Source organism: Pezoporus wallicus, unplaced genomic scaffold (genome assembly GCF_028554395.1).
Source record: "Pezoporus wallicus isolate ANWC-B61680 ecotype Strahan unplaced genomic scaffold, APGP_CSIRO_Pwel_v1 contig_747, whole genome shotgun sequence".
Taxonomy (NCBI): Eukaryota; Metazoa; Chordata; class Aves; order Psittaciformes; family Psittacidae; genus Pezoporus; species Pezoporus wallicus.
The window spans coordinates 2,369,949-2,391,771 of NW_026638457.1; the positions used below are offsets into that span (position 1 = coordinate 2,369,949).

Consider the following 21,823-nt stretch of genomic DNA (forward strand, 5'->3'; position numbering starts at 1 on the left):
GGCGCTGCTGACCGCGCTCCGCCAGTGGGGTACTGTGTGAAAGCCTGTCCTCCTGAAATAGCCGTGATCTGAGCAGAGGCCTCGTATGTTACCCCGTATGTGGGGCGAAGGCCACCACCCAATCCATCACACCTCGGTGTCCGGCCCTTAGCAGACACCCCGCGGTAGTTTTTTGTTCCTCTGATGCTCGGTCACAGGGGAGAACGCCTTTACACGCACAAAAGGAAGCAAAGTGACTTCACATCCCTCAGCCCACGAGGTAGCGGGATTTTACTGACACTGAGGGTCCCAGCGCATCCTGGGCTGCCGCCTCCCCGCTGCAGGGGGAGCCTTGTGTGCCCCGTGATGGCATGACCAGAACTCACGTTGTATTCTGCCCAATATCCACAGCTCTGCACAACACAGTGACCCTAAAATGCAGATGGTGCCATTTGTTTTATGATTAATACGGCCGCCCAAACGTTTAGTCCTTCATCAGATGTTGTGGTGTGTACACAGCTCCTCCAGAGAGTTCCTGCAATTTACATGTTTTATTAAGTCACCAGAGTCAATAGAAGTGACCTGATTTTTCATACAAATGGAGCAACCTTCAGTCTCCAGTAGGAGATAGATGGGGTCTATGACCAGGGCTTTTTAGATTCAGATTTGTAGGGCTTTACCTCAGAGTATAGGAAAGATTAGACAAAGGAGGAAGATGAGCTGAGTTCAGAGCCATGTACCAGCTTTTCCAAGTGCCAGCGGTAGCCGGTTTTGCATTTAGTTTTACTGTACAACATCATTGAGAGCAAGTGTCTCTGCCTCCTACCTGTACTCACCAGGAACACTGCTGTGCTCTGGCACTGTCCTGCAGTAGCTCCTTGCAAAATTCTGATTATATTCCTCACTTTTGACTTGTTCTTTACAGGTGTTCAGTAATCACAGGCTACAGCACAAGAGCCTCATGTTTGATATATAGCATGCATTTGACGCTGTGCTGACGCCCTGCTCTCGGGAATCAATGGGATCAGAGAGGTTTCAGGGACTCAGCACATCTTGCAGAAACAGGTTGCTCCCTCCTAATCTGTTGCGCTCCTTTGCCCTCCTCCTTAGTGAGGTGCTGGCTGAGCACCTTATTCACAGCTTTGGGGCATTTTACACTACAGATGATGCACAGGTAGTGAAGTAAGAGTAGAATGTGGGAGCAGCAGCTGCTTTATGCCACAAATGATGATTTGCAGCATGAGGTTTTGTTAAATTCTTACAAAAGGGCAATGAAGACACAAGGAAGAAAAGTGGGTTTTCTCTGCTACAGCAACCTGTAAATCTCAGGCTGAAGATTTGTTTCAAGTGGCAGACAGCCTAATAAATCTGGCCAGTCACAACCTGCTCACTGGTCTCAGCTTTTGCTGCTGCAAGGGAATTGCTTGCTGTGCTACTGATAAGAGGGATCTAGTGACAGATGGGATCAAAGCTTCTGTGAGGGCAGAGAAAGGTCCTGGGTATCCACATCCCAGCTGCTGCCACTGCTTTTCTTTCAGAGGCAAATGAGCTATCCTAAAACCTGTTTTGGGTCAGTGGCCAGCACAAGTGGGGATAACCTGTGAGGAAGAGGAGAGAGGTAAAGAGGGAGTAAATCATTCTCCTCCAGTGCTGCCCTCAGCAACGCAGGCAAGCCTGGTACTTCAGAGGAAGCATTAGTGCAATTTATGCTCTGAAAGTGTTTTGGTAGTCTTGCTCGTGCCTTTGCTGGCATTGAGATGCTTTACAGGTGCAAGGAGACAGTAAGGCAAACTGGTTGCCCCCAGATTATTACAGCAGTACTCCAGTCAGTTGTTTAACGTGTTCAGCAAGGAGACTGCCACCCTTCTTTTGGAGAAGGACCTTGTGATATGTTACTCCTGTTCTGGGTGCAGTGTTTCCTGGAGGCTGCAACTGTCCAGTGCGCAGCAATGCCTTGTAGGACACAGCACAGGAAGCGTCAGCTCAGAACCCATGTGCCTCATGGTATGTCAGATACAGATCCCCACAGACACCCCGCAGCCTTGCTGTGCTGCTCATAAACCAGATGTTAAGAGGTTGGTTATGACCTGCATAGCAATGACCAGACTTAGCCATTTAAAAGGTGTAGGTCCCAATGCCACATCTTGGTAGCCACAGTGGAACAGCAGCAAATCAAGAGCATGGTACAAAACACAGGTTCTGTACCCTCATACCTGTCCTACACACATGACTTGTTAGTGGTGCTCTGCCAGCCTAAGACTCCTGCCAGCAGGTATTCAGTCCATTTGGCCTGGTAGTCTGGTAGCTGAGATGCTCTACAGGCAAGACAGCAAAGAGCGTGTCCTCAGCCTGCCTTTTCCCTGGCTGTGGCAATATCCATTCCTCCAGGGAAGGTGCACAGCCTCACAAGACAGCACTGTTGCCTGTGGCCAATGACTTGTATTAGAGAGGCTTATTAGCCAGCAGTAGTGCTGAGGAAGCCAAGCTGCAGTACTTTGGCAGGGGGCATCGCTTTCTGCTCCTGTGCATCACAGGTTCTTGAGATATGGTCTGGTATTCCCACTGTTGCCTTGAAGCTCACAGGTGGACATCAGCCACCTTGCTGTCTTGCTCAGGGAGTGTGAGAATCCAGCTCTGCATCTTTGCTAAATTACCAATTTTCTTTTTTGAGTGGGGAAAATAAGAGCTAACAGTGATGCACCCTCATGCCTGTTTGGCTTAGATACCGAGCGTGGCACAGTCTGGCACAGTCATCCCTCAGATATATTATCACAGAGAGCAAAAACAAGACCTAATATGTTAAAGCACACTTTTATCTGTAATCTGTTCTAGTGTGGATACCTAAAGGAAGAGAGAACAACAGAACAAAATAAGTAGATTTCTTTAAGATAAAGCTAAGCCTACTTTCTTACATAGCAAGCCAAATTTTTCTTCTGAGGTCTACAGTTTAATCTAGGGCAGGGAGGCACTAAGAAACTCATCAGTGTTACCAGATTCTGGATGTTGGTATAAAGACTCTTCATTACATCAATGTATTTTTTTTTTCCTGTAATGCCTTTGGGTTCACTGCACCTCTTAAAAAAGCCTGCATTCAGCGTGGTGGGTTGCCCGTGGAGCTGGCGGCACATGTCAGAATCCCTGTTTGCAATGGGTCTCTGTGGAGTCCCACTGCAGAAGCTGTCCCATCTGTATTTTGGCTGAGAACTAACAAAGCTTTTTTTTAAATCAGGTCTCACACTGAATGCCTCACCCCAAGTTTTGCTTTCCTGTATTGCTGCTGACTGGGTTTGAGCAGCAGAGCTTCACTTGCCAAATCTCCCCTGAGGCTTTGAGAAATAGGGCCACCCATCTTCCACTTGTCTCCCACACTGGTATCACCTATGGCTCCTACTTGCTGCCATTCCCTCTTCCAAGCAGGCAGAGTTCGGGCAGCGATGAGCTGTTAAGAGCTCTATCAGTCAGTATGGGTTGCTTTTCCAGGTTGCTGTGCCTGAAGTGAAAGCATCTCGCTGTGCCCATGCACAGTGACCAGCTGTCCCCAGCCAAAGTGACACCCCTACTCAGGTTGGACTCCCACTTTGTGTGCTGGCGGGACATCCTACAGTGGTACAGAAATGCTTTCCTTCTCTTTGAAATAGAATTATAGAATAGTTAGGAAAGCACCTTAAGATCATCTAGTTCCAGCCCCCCCTGCCATATGCAGAGATGCCTCACACTAGACCATGTCTGCTAAGTCTGTGTCCAACCTGGCCTTGAACACTGCCAGGGATGGAGCATTCACAACTTCTTTGGGCAACCCATTCCAGTGCCTCACCACCCTTACAGTAAAGAACTTCTTTATATCTAACCGGAACTTCCCCTGTTTAAGTCTAAACCTGTTACCCCTTGTCCTATTGCCATAGTCCCTGGTGAAGAATCGCTCTCCAGTATCCTCACAGGCCTCTTTCAGATATTGGAAGGCTGCTATGAGGTCATCACAAACAGCCCAAACATACTGAGCCCTTGTCTGCAGAATAATTTAATAGGGTTTTGTTGGAGGGCTGAGTTTATGAGAGGGTGAAAAAAGGCTTTTGCATCACCAGGAGGCTCTCCAAGATTCTTCTGAAAGAGACAATCACTGACTGCTGGCAGGATTGGTTTTGTTGTAATATTAATGATCTCTCTGGGCAGCTTGAGTTTCATGTGCACATCTTTTTAATTATTCAGATAAAAATAGCTAAGGTATAACTGCAAAACAGTCATTCTGTGTTTCAGTTTGGATTTAGAAAAGGGGTTAATGATAACTTCAATTACATACAAAGGTACAAATGTGTAGGAAATGCAAACCATCCAGTATCTAAACTGCCTCCGTGCTAAACAAAATTACCTGTATCTAAGTCCACGTTAAGTACAATTCCAGCAGTTCCCCAAGGTTTACCTTGTACTTTCTGATAAACAAAGCCATAACAAAGACTACACACTTTTATAGTCAGATCTTTCATGCAGAACTTTCTTGGTAGCAGAACAGTGTTGGGAACCAGCTACAAACTGCTTGCCATAGCCCATTGTGGTGGTTCCCAGTCTGCCCATTTGTAAGTGCTCTCGCATTGACAGCATCCTCAGAAGAAGTAACATTTGCAGTACATACTGTCAAGACCTGGTTGGCATCTCTGAGCTGCCACATCTCTAACAGCTGTAAGGCAAAGCCATGAATTAAACCCTAAATTTCAGTGCTGGAGCTAGGCTTCATGAGAGGGCATTCAGGGTAAATGTGCTAACTTTGGCAGTTACTTTCATGAGGTAGATATGTTCTTCTGAGGTCTCCTTTTATTTTATGCTTTGTTTACTTCTACTTTTGTATGACTTCAGGTTGTATGTGCTTATCTAATTCAGGAAAATAAACGTATATTTTTCTATGTCTTCTATTATTGCAAGTTTTTACACTACAGCTACTGTACAAGGCAGTATTTGAAGTTCAAGCTCCAAGTTGTTTCAGGGTTGGGTTTTTTTTCATTTTTTTCAGTTTTCAGTTTTTCAGCATCTCATGAGGATGCAACAGAGGTTTCGGATTTATTAATGGAACACTAATGGTCTTCACAATCCTTTCAAGAAGAAAAAATAAAGATTATTTTAGAAAAAATGAATATTGATTATATTGCTGGAGTGACTCCATGGGTGAATTAAAGCACAGTAAAATGCAGACCAAAATATATATATTGCATTCCTAATGCACTAAGAGGTGGCTGTGCAATTAATGCAGTGTAAGTCAAGACAGGTCAGATGATTTTACAGCCCAGGTGAAATCACAGCTCTTCTGGTTAGAATAAAACATGACATTTTATATTGCTTCAAGAAAATGGGACATGTGTCAATACAAATAAAGTCTACTGGTAGCACAAGCTTTAAATGATTAGAATCTTTTTTCCTATAACCTGGAAGAAATGGGAAATACAGCCTGATTTTTATCACAAAAACATGATCTGAAAATAACGTTATCTTTATTCAAATGTATAGTACTGTTCAGCCTAAGCAGAATCAAATTATTTTGAAAGGATTATAAAAGCAGGTTTCTACTTTCCACTGGAGAAGAGGCCAGGGAAAATCTGTGGTTATGATGGCAAGACAGTGTGCTACATAAAAAGAAGAATTTTTGGTCACTCATCATGAAGCAGGAAACAATGCAACAAATTCACCCCAAGCTAAAAAAAAAACAGAAAAGTTATCGTGAGATGGCACAGAAACAAATAAACCACAAACTCTGCTTTAGAGGTACTGAAGGATGATTGTACACCACACCTGATGACTGTACACCACACCTGATGACTGTACACCATGTGGTACTACTCCCTCGCAGGCTCAGCAAAGCTCAGCAGAGGCAGTAAGGGAGAAGCAGTACCCCTCAGCAGCTTGCGAACTTCAAAGATGAGGTGATGGGGCAGAGAAATTGTGCATTTGGGCTTCTGCATTTTCCCTTTAACAAGATAATGTCAGTAATTCTACTAAATAAAAGCTGACTCAAGTCAACAGAAATGCAGTTTCAGGACACAAGTTGTTCATACCTGTGGGCATCTTGGAGTAGATAGTGAAGAAGTTTTGCTCTAGGTTATTGCTCCTGATAAAAGGGAATTTAATGCAAAGAAGTAAGTGGGAATGCATCTGTATGTGGCAGGGCAAAAGATCCTTCACACTAACATAGGGAGCACAATTAATAAGGGAGCTGGCAGCAACTCACAATTACCAAGTGATCAACCCTCAGTCTGAAATGAGAGGAGTGCTCCTTTCCTTCCCAGGAGCTAAGCAAGGGTGTGGGCATTTACAAGACACGGGAGGCTAATGTGCAAAACCAAGTGGGAGGCTGGGAATACCTGAACTGTTAGGCTCCAGACTGACCCAGAGCCACCCTCCCAACCATCAGTAGTTCTTCTTTGAAGGCACACTTGAACCTGACTGCCCTCTGTTAACTTTACTTCACATTTTGCATCTCCATCAGAATTGTATTTATCTTCCAGCACCGCACTTCTTCCTTCTACAGTTTCTGGCTTTTCAATGAGAATGGCTGTCCCCCATTCCATGTACTCCTTGGTGTATCTCATATCCCTGCAACTGCAGTATGTGATGATTCATGTTCCATCTCACTTTTTCTCTTCCGGTCTGCTTCAGCAGGCTGGCTAATTGCCTTCTGACTTCTGAACCTCCAAGCTACATGTGACTGTTCCTTTCAAGTGTTTCTTAGAAGTGTGTGGAAAATAAATAAACTAATAAACTGCTTTTTTTTTCTTTAATTACAGATGAGATTTCAACATAATGAAATAACTTGAGAAGCCATTTTCAGAAAAACTTTCTACGAGATAGTCTTTATTCTTATCTCTGCTCATAGCCACTGTATATTTCTTTTCCCACTACTTTCTCCCTCCTTTTCCTAGGAACCTGACATAGGGTGTTTGTGGAAAATATGTGAAGAAATTGTGAAGTCCTTCAAAAATGACCATTTAATGTCACTGGATCACCAAGGAACAATGAGCAACGAGACAGTGTAACAGGACGTGATGTAATTCAAGTTCTGGTTTTATTTTACATGGAAATTAAATGCAAATCTCTTCTGAGGCTCTCATACAAGTCCAATTGGGTTTTGGCACAATTAATGTTTCAATTATTATCTGAAACTGTTGTTCCACAACACAGGTTAAGCCAACCTTAAAGCTTACTGCCCTTCTCCAAAGGGCTGTTCTGCCCCACCTTCTCCCTGGCCATATGCTCCCTCCTGGCACTGCTCACCTCCTGGCTGGCACTAGTCCTCAATAAGGGGAAAATTCAGCTGCTTGAACAGCAAAACCACCAGCGGTGCCTTCAAAGGAAAAAAAAAAAAGGAAAAAACATATATTTACAATTCAGACAAGCATCAGTTTCAGTGAAGGGCTGAGACTGGGACTGTCTGGAGCAATGGGGGAGAGATGAGGCAACACGATGAACCACAACAGAGCTGAATAGCTGAGGCCACCCAGACCACCATGGTTGGCTCTGCTTGACTTTTTTTTGGCAGATCAGCTCCTTGCTCTGACTGCAGTGTTGCAGAAACAAATATCTAGGAGCAGGAGAACCAGGGGCCTACAACCAGAAATAAACACAGAGACTGAAAAACACCAGCCCCAAATATGACTTTCTCAATTTCAAGGTGAGAATCACCTCTTGCCTCACCTCTAATCCCAAGTGTGTGCCTGATGCTGTAACATGACTTTATCTCCTACCACCACCATTTCTGTAAGCATCAAAGCTGCAGCTCCATACTCATGAACAAGTTTCAACACGAAGGCAAAAAGATTTGCAAATTTGACTTAAATGCTGTCCCCTTCAATAGCACCTATTAAATTTCCGCAGAACTGGGCTAAGAGAAGTGTGAAATCTTGATTGGTTTCCTATGCACAGATTAAGAAAAAACTTTCTGCAGCATGAATATGTAGCATGTACTCAGTGCACAGTACTCAGTTACACTGTGCCAGAGTTGCACATTTATGAATAATACAAGAATTTTTTAATAAAAAATCCAAAACAGCTAAAAACCAAGGTGCAGGATATTCTTGCACTGTTTATCTTGCTAAAATTATCTCTAGTGCAATCATGTACATTCTAGCTTTAAACCAGATTGTTTTAACCAGAGGAATGAAATACAGCCATAACAGATTGGATACTCCACCAGGAGAGTAAACCTGAGGGCTAGAGAGTGAGGAGAGAGCACATGGGGACATCTGGAGACATGCCATAAGTACACAAGGACCTGCTTAAGCAGTCCCACCCCTCTGCCCACACCACTCACTGAACTCTCCCACGTTGGCAGGGCTTCTATGCATGCTTAGAAGCAGAAAGTCAGGTGCTCATGGTAAGGTTTTTGTCAAAACCAGGGGTTATCCACAGACAATTAGGTCCATGTGCTTGTTGCTTCAATGCCAACCATTGTTAATTAGGTACATGATCCCGCTTACCAGATACAGAGAAACAAGCAGCATCAAACGCTTTTTGTATTAAGCGATATAGGAAAAGCAGTCCAAAAAAAATACAGTTCCTTCCCCAGGCAGCTCACAGTTTAATGAAAAACTACAAGCAAGCAACAAGCAAGCGGGAAGAAAGGAAAAGATGAGAAAGCCAGGATAACAGCTGATCACACAAACCTCTGGATCTAAGGCTTTTAAAGCAAACAAAAATTAGCTGTTCTATTCCAGTTTTATCTACATTAGTTTTATTTCACTTGATAGGTCTCAAAACAAATAGATGAAGTGAGAAACTGTGCCCCTTGGGGGACGTTTCTAGTGGGCTAACCCAGGAATCTGTGCAGCTCTCAGCACTTCTCAGAATCTGTTTTCTTTCAATTCACTGTTGGCAAAATTTGAAACAACCAACCATACAGTTGTAGTAACTTACGCTGAAGCTGTTAACTTGGTTAGGGTAATGTTAGGAACAAAGACCACTGGTTATCTGCTGTGGGTCCATATTTGTCCAAGTGCAACTCCTCTCCTGAACATTATGTGGCACGCTGCATGCATGACCAGTGGAGCAGAGACTCCCCTGCAGAAGGTGGTCAAGCAGAAGGAAAGATATATTCCTCTTGCAGACAGCATTACTGAAACCATCTCTGAAATGCTGCATCCATTTCCGCTGTCATGCTTCAGAAAGGACGTTTACCACAAAATTTTATATGGTCTCAGCACTGCAGTGGTAATAGCTATAGAGATAATCTCAGCCCATTTATCCAAGAGAAAATTAAGGGCTGACTTGACTTGAAAATACAGCTGATAGGTCCTTACCCTGAAAAATGAAGATGAGAAGACATCACTGGCTAGGATCTGAGGTCAGACCACTTCAACTGATGAGCTTTTGGAACAATAGACTTATCAACGTAGTGGTTCCTCCATCACTCAACTCTCTATACGAAGATGAATCTTCTTTTCAAAGCCAAGCTATAGCCAAATATTATAAAACAGAACTTACTGTCATGGAAATAATCACACTAGATAATCCTTTTTAGTCTTAATACCTACAAATTAGTAGTATTTCCATTACAAATATTCTTTCACGCATCATCAGATCAATCATGAAACTTGGATCCTAAGGCAGCATGCAGATTCAGCAAAACAGTAAGAATGCACATGCAAAACAATAATTTAGGCCACCAAACTGCTACAGTGGAAGAAATGCGCAAGTAATAAGAAAGAAAATACAAAGAAAAAATAAAAACATTTTTAAAAATTTCGGTTTCCTCCCTTCAAACACAGCAAGGCCACCTCTCTGCCTGTATGCAAGCTGAAAGAAGACAGAGAAGGAAAGAGACAGAGCAATGGATACACACACATTGTGTTTCCTTGTAAACCAACACTTTTTCTTCCCCTAGCACCGGGCTGTAAGCCTGAGCAGGTATGGCACTTCAATTCTAGGACAGAGTGCCAACATCATTTTCTAGCATAAAGCTCTGGTTGCTTAGAAACATTTTACCCACAACTTTTACTTTCCTTTATTTGTGCAGAGGAAGAGTTGAAATAACAGCCACAAGTACCTTTATGGTGAAGAGGCTTCTGACAGCTGGGGCAGTCCGGTCTAGGAGACTCTTCTTCCACCGCACAATCAGCTCATGTCAGCTGTAGAAAATAGCATGACCTGACAGAAAAGGTTTGCTGCTCTTTTTTTTTATCCTCTCAGGAAGACGACATAATATGGAAATAAGTGTTTATGTTTTCTAAATACTTGTTTCCTGTATTTTAACTGAGTTAGGTAACTTAAATACCTAAGGCATTTTATTTATTGTACATCATTGTGGGTTTTAGCTCATTCTACATGCCGTCTGAAAATGCCATCACAAATAAGAGCTTCCTTCAAGCTACAGACAGAGTAACTTGCATTTTCCTGTCCAACAGTTTGAAACTACTTTCATATAAAAATACTCTTTAAAAGCTCATTTTGATCTTACAAGATTCCTGAGATAATGGGCATTTGTTTTTTTCTGAGACTGCCCAAAAATATCTGGCCAAAAATAGCATTATTAACACAAACAGCAAGCTTGTTGTTACAAAAGGTTTTATTATGTTCATTTGGGTAAAACCTTCTTTTCTGTGCCTGGTGACAGCCCATCACCACACATCTCAGACCATCATACCGCAGTGCCAGCTGTGTCTGAGTGCTGTTTGCTTTCCATCTCTGATGGGGCATCTGTTGGGCTTGACTGTCCCTGAGCCCCAGACTTCACAGCATGCATTGCATAGTTAATACTTGTGCTTTCTGTCCAGCTCCACGACCCCCAGAGGGGATTATACAACATCCCATTCACTGTCTTGACTGAAAAGCCATCTAGAAAAGAAAGAAGCCATAAAGCAAGTGATGTTCTTAAATACTGTAAGTCACTGCAACATCAAACCATTTAGAACAGCAAGCCTTAAACAGGCTGTTTCCTCTGAGCTGGGGAGCAGTGCTTCACAAGCTGGCCTTTGTCAGACAGCATCACAAGCAGCAGCAGCAGCAGGCATCACTGGTAACAGTGAGTCCCATTATTGGCAGCAGCAGCAGTAGCTCTGTGCCTGACCATGTACCATTAGCATGCTATACAGTGAGCCACTGCAAAGTCATAAGCTAGAAACCTCAACTTCACCACATCTTTGTGACTGGTAATGTTTTCTGTGGGTGGAAATATTCTTCAGATTGAGGTCGCACTTTTCAAAGTGAAAACCTGAGCATATCTTTGGAAGGATTCTGCAGATTCCCCTTAGGAGTAGAAAAATGTAAGAAAGAGGCAGAAAAATGCCATCAAGGACCCAGTGCAAATGAAAATTGATTTAGCACTCCCTGCTGAGCAGCTCTCAGTTCACTGCATGGCTCTGCTGTGTCCCATCAGGGTACATGATGGAAGTAGAAACACCCTATTGAAACAAATCACTGCACTGCACCTCCTTCTCCTTTTGAAGGGAGAAGAGAAAGAGACACTGATATGTGAACTGGTATTAGTCATGCTCCTTACAGCAGTACTGCAAAGCGCCAGGAAAAGACCTTGCCAAGAGAACAGCTCAACTCGTAATTCAGCACTGCATGAGCTATTAGGAGGGAGGAAAATAACCGTTATAGCTGAACCCAGGACAGCCTCCTTACAGTGAACTAAAGCAAAGTGAAATATTCAGTGAGAGGGTTTTAAAACATCTGTAGAGAAGGAGGAAAATGGGTGGAACTCTTCCCAGCTCAGTGTTTTGTATATTTTAAAAGCACTCAAGCCATGGTAATTTAATTATTTCTTCAAATCAGTATCATACAGTTTCTCAAGAACTGACTAATGAATTTGTGGTAGGTTTAATCTTCACATTTTTTAAGAAATCTTTTAGTCATATAATATGAATAAAGAGCATGGAGCAGCATCCAAAATTAAAAACACCTTTCTCCCAAGGAAAAGATGAGAAACAGTGCAGTGCAGCTCTGGAATGCCAATACAGTTATTTTCTCAAACCTGACCTAGAGCATAAGGAACCACTTCAGTGCATACATTCTGTCATGTGAACAGGATGGAAAACCTTGGGATTTTCATTTAGGCTATCAAATAGAGGGAAGCTGTACCGGTGATTTTGTTTGACTGATCTCTGCATCCCTAGGGCTCCACTTAGTTTATTTAACTTATGCAAAATACAGTAAGCAATAGTGTCCTTAAACCAGAAATCAATGTATGACCGCTAACTCACAGAGGAAAAGCTGTGTACTGTTGCTAGCACACACCCCACCTAACTTATCTCCTTGCCATTTCTACAGGGACCATGTGAATACCTCTCTGCATTACTATCATCCAGCCTGGAACTCACTTGATTCCAGGAGGCGCTCCAGGTCTTCAGGGGGAACAAACTTCTCCCATTCATGTGTTCCTTCTGGTACAACGCCCAGAATTTTTTCTGCAACCACAATTCCCAGGACATAGGACAACTGTGTTCTATTGACTGTAGTAATGAATAAAGAACCTCCAGGCTAATTAAAAGATTAAAATATTCAGTTAGAAAAATATTTATCATTTTAAAAAATGTACATTTAATGGCATTAAAACACATAATTTGTCTATCTACAAGTCTACATGCTGCAAGAGTAAGAATTAATTTCATCCCAGGATAAGTATTTACAAGTATACTATTAAATACAATAAAGAATATAGTGTTCTAACCATATTACTCAGTAGTCCTTCAAGAGTCGACCTAATCAAAGTCTTGGGCAGTCTGAAAACCACTTCCTTCCTCAAAAAATGTCACTTATAATGCACCATTGCCAAGGAAATGGATAAATAGAAGATACTAAGGTACATAAAATACCTGTTGTAAAAATAAACACTTTGTAAATTTAAAACCAAAGTAAAATATGTAATACTGCCTAATTTTTAAAGCTGCTGAATGCTGTGCTTGTTTTAGTGATTACAGGGTCAAAAAACAAAGCCAGAAATTAATTCTAAGAACTTCAGAGATTGTTTGGTAGAAATAAAGGGTAATTTCCATTACCATAGCAGGCTGAAAATTAGTTCAGCATTTCATTCAAATCATCTATATTCCTTTTGATGACCAGAAAGGTAAATCAAGAGATTAAATGAAAGCTGTTACTTGTGTACTGGGCCCACCATCCTTCTTTATCAGAGAGGAATAAAACAACATCTGATTACATCCAGGCATAACTATGACCCTTCATAACCCTTCATGACGCTAGAGCTGGAATGGAATCTTAGGAGCCAAACATCATTACAGTCAGCTTCAGTGCAGTCTGAGCCACAGCCATCAATCAATAGCAGCAATGTCGTGTTTTCTCTCATCTGGGTGAAATCAGAAGCAACCAGGTTTCTTAAGGTCTTGCTTCAAAGCAACATTGCCAATATCACTTTTCTAACGGAGGGTTGGGGAAACAAATCTCATCTAACTTTAGTTACTGAAGTTGGAAAGATGTACTTGCATGATGGAGGCGAATGGAATGTACCTCTAGAGCATGGTTCAGACTTCAAGGTGGAGAAATGAATGCAGATGTAGGTGTCTTCACACCCATTCAAATGAAAGCCTTAATAATAAAAGAGAATAAATGTTCCCAATAATGAAAGCAAAAACTCTCTTACCTTTAACACCTGAGAGCAACACTTGATAAACATTTCAAGGTCAGCCACATGCTCCACTACTTCAGAAGCTACAATTACATCAAAGGTTTCCATAGACTCTTCCACAATCTCCTCCAGTGAACTGGACTTATACTGTATTCTCTGGGCCAGGACCGGATCAAATGACTTGTGCTGATCTGCTGTTCTAATGTTGTCCTCCAGAGGATCAATTCCAGTAACTGAAGCTCCTAGTCTACCTAAAGGCTAATAATACAGAGTATAATTTATTCTCTGCATGAAAACAATTTACTTAAAGGTGTCTGCAGCTTTGCAAGGTACATACATGAAGCAGAAAAAATCCAGGAGAACACAAGGCAAACAAAAAAAAATCATGAGCTCTGACATGGCAGTTTTATATTAAATGTTTATTAAAGCAAGGAAATTCTTAGATCTGGAGGAGGTGGTGTTAATTTTCTTAGAAAATTATGCATTGCAATAGACATACTGAAATTGTCTTTTAGAATAAATTGTTCCAAACCTGCCACTATTACCTTCCAATAGAGGAAAAACAAAGGGGGAAAATCAACACAGTCCTCAAAGGGGGGAAAACAATGCAGTATTTAATTACGGTCATTACTTTCTTCAACATCCACCTGTAATGGTAAATCCTCATCTCTTTTTAATGGTTACTTAATATATGATTATCTCTGGGACTTTCTCACTGCTGAGAACTAAACACTGATGTTTACTAGGATAGTATCAGGCTTGGCTGTCACTCAGGTTTCTCCCGTGTCTTCTTACTCATAGGTTAACACCTCAGCCATCACCTCTTCTGAAACTGAAACAGGCTGCAGAACATGACCACATGTATGTTATTCCAACCTGAAATTCACCATTTGTGCAGCCTGAGAACCTGATGCAGCACTCTAGCTTTGCCAGCCTTGTCAGAGAGTGGGCTCTCACAAGACCACAGGGTTTTCCTCAGAATAAATGAGAAACAAAACAATAAATGAGAAACAAAACAATAAAGAAAGCACAGGGAGAGATTCAGGTCCCTCTTTAACACCATGTTTCAGATGCTGATAAAGTTCCCAGATCTGTAATAGTAAATTTACAAACAATCCCTATTGTCAGGATATAGCACTGCTCCAAGGCTGTGCAACCAAAAGGTTCCACCAGAGACAGTGACTTCTCACTCCCAGGTTTGTGCAGACTCCTTCAAAAGCAGCTGTAACATCAGCCCCTGTACTAGGAGAACCTCTCCCAATAGAGGGAAGGCATGTCTCGGGTATTTGACTTTATTCCCTGCTTTTCCCATGAGATCAAAGCAAAGGCAAGAATCCCCACCCCCAGTATAAGAAACTGAAGATAAGCATTTCAAAGAAATGAACATGTAAGAACAAGTTTGTAACGGAAAACACTTCTTTGCTAACGAGGATTGTCATGATTAAAGTGTTCTTGCCTAGGCTTGTAAATTGAAAAAAGAAATAGCTGTCACACTGTGACTGCCCAGAGGAGTACCCAAAGACTTTGACATTGTTCTTCCCCTCTCATTTTCTTCACAGTGTTTGAAATCTTACTTATCTGATGAACCTTGGAATTTCATAACTTCTCATTACCAGCTCCTTCTCTGGGGTTTGTAGAACACTCCACACTCCAAACCAGGCAGTAACTAATATATCATGCAAAAGAAAAGCTCCTCGGAGGAGGACTAGAAACTAGGCAGTGTAACAATAGAACAACTCAAACACTGTATGCTTTTTAACAAGAGAAAGCAGAGAACCCCATTTCTTACCTCACTGAGCAGTCCACCTCCACAGCCAACGTCCAGAATTTTTACTCCAGAAAGTGGACTTCCCAGGTGGTAATTATTGCTCATGTTTAACAGAGTATCTCTGGAACAAAAGGGATGGATTAATGGCAAACACATGGCTGCTTTCATAGCTTCAATATGCAGCTTAAGGGCTGGTAACTGCTTTTCTCTTACTGACCTTATGCAGAAACAGTATGTATTATTTAAAAATCTGTCTTCAAACCCATACCTAATAAAGGGCACTCTAATATCATTCATAGAATGAAGGGCTAAATATTCTCCTTCTTCATCCCACCACTTCTGCGCAAGGAACTGGAATTTTTTCATTTCTTTGGGATCCACTGATGACCGTGAAGTGCTGAAACGTGTCTTCACAGTAAGCCTGAATAACAAAAGCTGAATGCCATGAAACTCATACAGGTATTCATGTCAGGTAAAATATGGGAAATTCTGCATCACAAGATGAAAAAGAGATAAAACACACACTCCTTTAGAGGCTCCAGTTACACCTGATTAATAACAAACAGATTTTATACACTTTATGTGTACAGATGACCAGACACCTGTAATTTTTAAGCTAGTAATTAATAAAACAAAACTAGGCCACATTAAAGGTTTAAACATTTGTGAGATTTAAAAATGACTTCACAGGACACTGTCCTGAAGTAAAACTGAACTGTTACAGAAAATGATGGTCCTTGTCACGCAGGATATTTTAGATACCACACTTACATGCTGCTTTTCATTTTGAACAGAAGGCCAGCCAGAGTACTGCTGGCTTTCAGCTGTGTTTTCCAGTTGCAGTCCTGAAGGGTACCTCTCATGCCTGCCTGAAAGGACAGATCAGCATGGCTGTCTGCAGAAATAAAAGGAAGGCAACCGAATGGAAAACATCAGCTTTATGAACCTTGTTTGACAATATTGTGCTAGAACACCACCACTAACCATGCAAACCTTTACACGGTGCCCACTATCATACTTGATGAGCAGATGTGATTAAATAAAAGAGCACGTGCTAATTCAGAGCACTTGTACTTCTCAAGTTATGTATGGTGGCATTTTTCAGAGCCTGGATGAGAAGGAACTTTTCACACAGCTGAGGTATTTCTACTACTACACAAAAACATTTCCTCTGACAACAAGCTGCGCATACACACACCTACTATTAACGCTGGGCTCTGATTCCTGTTTCATCGCCTATCGGAGTAAGAAATACACAGCTGCATGCTCATTTTGTCTTATGAACTGGTGATGAAACATAAAACCTCTCGAACAGCGCAGACAGGCCACGGGCACCTGTCCTTCACACCAGCCTTGCCAACATGCACTGGGCTTTCCCAGCGTAACACACACTCACACGATCCAGCTGTGGCCAGGACACCAGCAACCAAATCACAGCGATACCGGAGTAACAGCCCCTGCAGATGGGTTTAGGCAGCAGGGAGCGGTGGGGTGAACTAGGTAACTACAGGTATCTCTGGGCTGACGGGATGTAAAGGAGGCAGCAGGGGGAAAACGCCTCCATTACGAGAGCTCTGTTAGGGCTCCGTGAAGCCCCCCAGTCCCTACCAGGCCTCACAGGCCGGCGTCAGCCTGGCGTGGCACTGCCAGCACGAGTGGCTCATTACCGGCACGAACACGGTGCGGCCGGGCGGGCTCCCGGCTCTGCCGCGCAAACCATCAGCCATGCCCCAGCCCAGCGCACCAGACCGGGGACAGGCCGCGGCCGGCACGCCGAGCCTAGGCCAGGGGGACGCTGCCGGGAACTGCCAGAAGCAACGGCCAGGTGGAAGCCGGTGGGAGGCTTACGGGGCCCTGCTGTGAGGCAGCCGGAGAAGTGACTCCCCCGCTAGGCCACCTCGGCCGCGGGGCGGGGGACGGGAACCAGCCAAGCCCCGCGGGCACCGCGCCGGGACCCTCCCACCCGCGCCCTCCCCGCCCGCCTGCTCACCGCCCGCTGCCGGCCGGCGCCACACGGTGCGGGTGAGGGCGCGGGCCGGCCCGCCGCCGCTCCACATCTCCGAGGCCGCAGCAGTCCGTGCTCGCCCCGCCCCGCTACCCTGCCAGCGCCGGGCGTGCGGCGGCGACACGGTGCCGGCTGCCTGCCGGCCCGGGCGCCGGGAAGGTTGGTTCCGGCCCGGCCCTGCCGTCAGCCGTCGCAGCCCGGCAGTGCTGCCCTTGTCCGTGGTAGTGTCCGGCGGCAGCCCCGGGCAGCGCCTGCTGCGGCCTTAGGTGTTGTGAGGCACCGCCGCCGGTCAGAATGTGTCACCACATCGATTTAAAGATGATTATTTATTACTGCATTTTTATAATATTATAAATGCAAGGGAAGCAGAGCAAAACGCTGGACAGACCATTACAAGCACTTAATCATGCTTGCTAATATGTATTTATGTGTGTGTGTGTATATATACTTCAGCTGAAGATGTGGTACAAGACGGATGAAAACACTGTTTTTACCTTTCTCTTCACAACAGTGAAGCGCTGTTGTGCGGCACCACTGCTGATGCAGCAGCCGGGAGCCCTCCCTACCCAGCCCATGCCAACCTGCGGTGCACTGTAGCTTGCGGCAGCAGGGCTTCACCCGGGCGCCCCGCTCAAAATTCACAGCCGTTTTATGTATGTCCCCTTACTCATGCGTGTGGGCCTGATCCTTGCATGTCCTGGCACAAGGAAGCACTTCTTTAGGAGAGTCATGTTGCAATGAGACAGCAATTAGCTTTCAGTCTCTTGTATCACCAGGTAACACACTGGACTTGCAGGGGAAGGCCCGGATTACAAGACTCCTCACTTCTGTGAGAGGGGAGACATGGGGAGAACCGATCCTCAACAGCCTGCACTCCATATCCACGGCTGGAAGCAGAGCTCTTGGGCCTCCCAGCACAGCTACGCTTGAGACAACCCCCTGGGTGCTTGGGAACTTCCCAAGCCGTGTTGCTCCTCCCTGTTGCAGAGGCTGCTCAGTCACAGTGTGCAGGCGAAGCCCTTGCTGTGGCCCAGGAGGGACAAGGCTGCCTTCCCCTCCCCATCCCTTGCCCTGGCACAGCTGCCCAGGGCCCTGAACAGAGAGGTTCAGCTGAGGGCTTCAATCTGCATGGCTCTTTTGAGTGACTGTCGGAGATGACACACAAGGAGATCTTCTTCCCCTCCTGCCTCCCCTTGGCAGGCTTTGGCCTTTTCCGATCCACATGGTGAGCTAGTTTAACACGCTGAAATGGTAAAGAATTCAGGCAGTTTTTAAAAAGAATCGTTTTCTGACACTTTATTCAGCCACAGGTCTCATGAAGAAGTCCCATGAAAATCCAAGCTCTCAGGAAGGGAGGGGTATGGAGAAAGGCAAAGACAAGCCATGAAAGCAGGAGCTGGCAGCGCTCCCGTGCTTTCCACGCAGATGACTGCGGTATCCCGGTTCCCTGTCCAGCCACGTGGATGGATGTTGGCAGCCACAGGCAGGAGCATGGCCTGCACAAACCACCCGGCAGCAGGTTTGGAGCAGTACAACCTCTATCCAAAGCCAGGGTGCTTCATTAACTGACCTTGCTCAGTGCACCAACCCTTGCTGCTTGAAATCTGCCCAAATACAGTGTAATTCATCTACTAGGTAATGTTCGGATTTACTTTTTTTAAAGCTAATTAAGGACTGCTGAAAGGTCTCGAAAGACCAGGTCTTGGCAGCAAATAAATACGTGGCAAAGCTGCTCAGTCTGTATGTGCACCGCTTCACTATGCACCTACCTCCCATGCAGCAAAGTTCACATTGCAGTGGACTTAGGAGTCATGAATGACACCTCAGAGCTACTGGAAAAAGCTCAAAGAAATGCTTTATGCTGAGACACACAGTCTCTTTAAGACACAAAACTAACCTTTCTTTCAAGTGTGTTTCTGCATATTATTTATGCAGATTAATTTATTACTTGCCATTTATTTAGCACAGCAAATGCAAAATCTGGAGAGAGCCAATCCTTCTGTTGCCATTGCTTTTATATTTGTGACTTCTAAAAATTTAGTAACAAGCAATTAAATACATGCACAATGGCAAGTATTTTACTTAATAGGATAAGCTGGTTTTAAACTGGAGGCAGCTATTCCATTTTTCTGACCACAGACTTCTAAGGTAACTGTAATTAGGAGCAGCAGCCTGGGCACCAATCTCTCCCACAGGACACAAAGTCTCTCCTCAAAGACACGAATGACAACAGATTTTTTCCCCCCAAACCCCCAATTATCCTGTATTTCAAAAAGCATGTAGTTGTTCAATCTTTAAAGCTGGAATATTTTACCCAACTGGCCTGTCCATGGCCACAGCCGGTTCCTGTTCATAGATGGCGCAAGGGGTGCCTTGGGGTTTGCTCACATTGGGTTTGCTGTATTCATCTTCTAGACAATTTGCATGGAAACCATTTTTTACTCGATTCCACACCATCCCTTATTAAAACAATTTTTCAAGGGAAGTGCCTGCATCTGTCATGCTGCTGCATATCATTCAAACTTGTACGCCCTGCTCTCCTGCAGCACACCAAAATGGTTTTTGCAGTGTTTATTTCAAAAAGCAAAAGAACAGAGCAGCAGCCCAATTCAGATTTTTCCAAAATTATACATTCCCATTGTGTAATATTTGTATGTTTGAATTTAGGAACACTTTACATGTGTGGAATTAAAGACTAGATGTCATGTTAGCTTTACCATTGAAAAACAGCCAGAAGGGAGTTTCTAATCCACAAAGAATTCTAATGTAGGTGAAGCTGACATAGCACTGATGTATTTTTAATTACTGGTGTGCTGAGTATGCTGTTTAGTAAGATTTCTGAAACAGTTAAATACAGAGATCGTATGCTCTTTTTATTGGCATACACTCACTACCCATATAAGTGCATTTGTGTCAAAAAATAATTCTCATATTTACAGGAAGTGACAGAATTCCAGTTGTTGGCAGAGTATATAAAGCTTTCCATACACAATCTTTTTTATTATTAGACAGAGAATATAAAATCTGAACTGAAAATCAAATTCAATGCATCATGGAAACTGTATTCCTCAATAGCTTTTCTTAAACTTAATTCCTGCCCTGAAGAGACATCCTTCCGAGCCATCTGTTACGCTACCTAGTTCTCATAAAACTCTCCCTTTTACCAAGAGCAAATCATGTACTGCGAATGGATTAATGTATCATTATTTATATCCACACCAATGCAATTAAAAGTCCTGTGCTGCAAATTGTGCCTTATTTTGCTAACAGGTATGAGCACATATGCTATGTAAAAGGACTTAATTGGGTGGGGGAGGTATGCTATTTATAACCAATTAACTTATTATTTATCTGTAACAGTGTTTTGATAAACATGCATCATGTATTCGCCAGCCATTAGCTTGCTTAATAAACATGTATTTAAAATGTGATTCTTTGCACTGAAGCAGTTTACTTCTAACTTATGAAAAAATTACACTGGCAAAAATGCTGCATAACTGAGTTCTATTTTTAGTTAAATGGATTAAACTGTTCATGAAGACATGCTCTGCAAGTTGCCCATACTACTAGTTTGTTTTTCTCAGAAGATACAGCCATCAAAGAGCTCTTACTTTGATGTTAAGCCTGTTGTCTTTTTCACAGTTGGTATCATAACCAGACCTTCTAGGCACAGATCCCCAATCTTTTCCTGCATTAATGCTCCTTGTTAACAGTCACTGGCCTAGAGTTACGTAGTGTGGCTTTTTTTGTTAATTAGTATTATTTCACACTCCTGTTACTAACAGCAGCAGTTAATTTCCTGAAGAAGGAGGTATAATCAGTGACCTTTTTCACTTTATGGTGACGTTAAAATGAAAAATTTAGTTACGTTGCTGTCTCATCACTGTGATTTACAGGAATCAAAGTTCTCGTTCGTAACACTAACAAAAAAAAGCAGCTTTAATGTTTACTACACATTTAATGCATGTGCCAAAATGTAAAGTTAACCTACTCTCAATTTTCTACTGTGTACTGAGTGCCATTTATAAATATATTCCGTAAAAACGTCTAAAATAGAGTCTTGTTCCTGTAATATCCCTGGACATCCAGAAAGTCCTCTCTGAAAACTGGGTGAGGAATATAGTTCCAGAGCTTAACAATGTCACACAAGATCAGTTAGTTGCACATATTCCTAGTGGGGTTCAGTCTCTTTCAGTATAGCTTGTATTACAGTGACCCATATTTTACACACACAGCATATATTACTTGCTAGTTCAAATAAAAAGGTTATTAAAAATCTATTACACAGATCTGAAGAAAAAATAAGATGTCTTTGCTTTGTTCTTCCACCCCCCAATAGATTAATTTCATCATGTCCATGGATTACATATTCTGACAAGTGGTTTACGTTAAAATCTTTTTCAAGTACTTTAAAAACTGTTATACCAAAAAAGCTGCCTTTTTCTTCGCTTATTTTTTTCCTTAAAAAAAAAAAGTACCTTCTACAATTTAACACAAAATTCAGGTGCAAGAA

The 21,823-nt window shown here is 43.1% G+C and overlaps 1 protein-coding gene and 1 long non-coding RNA gene across 2 annotated transcripts; both read right to left on the reverse strand.

Annotated features, from left to right (window-relative positions):
• Window positions 1–6,793: 6,793 nt before the first annotated feature.
• Window positions 6,794–9,839, reverse strand: LOC130599973 (uncharacterized). Its single transcript, XR_008972340.1, has 2 exons — window positions 9,255–9,839; window positions 6,794–7,303 (listed from the first exon to the last, which is right to left on the reverse strand). It is a non-coding gene; the product is annotated as an uncharacterized LOC130599973 (long non-coding RNA).
• Window positions 9,840–10,501: 662 nt separating this feature from the next.
• On the reverse strand, window positions 10,502–17,362 carry COQ3 (coenzyme Q3, methyltransferase). Its single transcript, XM_057410849.1, has 7 exons — window positions 17,296–17,362; window positions 16,077–16,200; window positions 15,574–15,726; window positions 15,327–15,426; window positions 13,553–13,795; window positions 12,276–12,435; window positions 10,502–10,788 (listed from the first exon to the last, which is right to left on the reverse strand). The coding sequence occupies exons 1-7, from the start codon at window positions 17,360–17,362 to the stop codon at window positions 10,592–10,594; spliced, it is 1,044 nt and encodes a 347-aa protein (XP_057266832.1). The 3' UTR covers window positions 10,502–10,591.
• Between the last annotated feature and the right edge of the window lie 4,461 nt (window positions 17,363–21,823).

Excerpts from the sequence above, each read along its gene's own strand:
- COQ3 (XM_057410849.1), bottom strand. The coding sequence starts at position 17,362 with ATGTGGAGCGGCGGCGGGCCGGCCCGCGCCCTCACCCGCACCGTGTGG. Across the intron at positions 16,201-17,295 it reads GCGCCGGCCGGCAGCGGGCG|ACAGCCATGCTGATCTGTCC; the intron begins GTGAGCAGGCGG and ends TTATTTCTGCAG. Across the intron at positions 15,727-16,076 it reads TTCAAAATGAAAAGCAGCAT|GCTTACTGTGAAGACACGTT; the intron begins GTAAGTGTGGTA and ends TTTGTTATTCAG.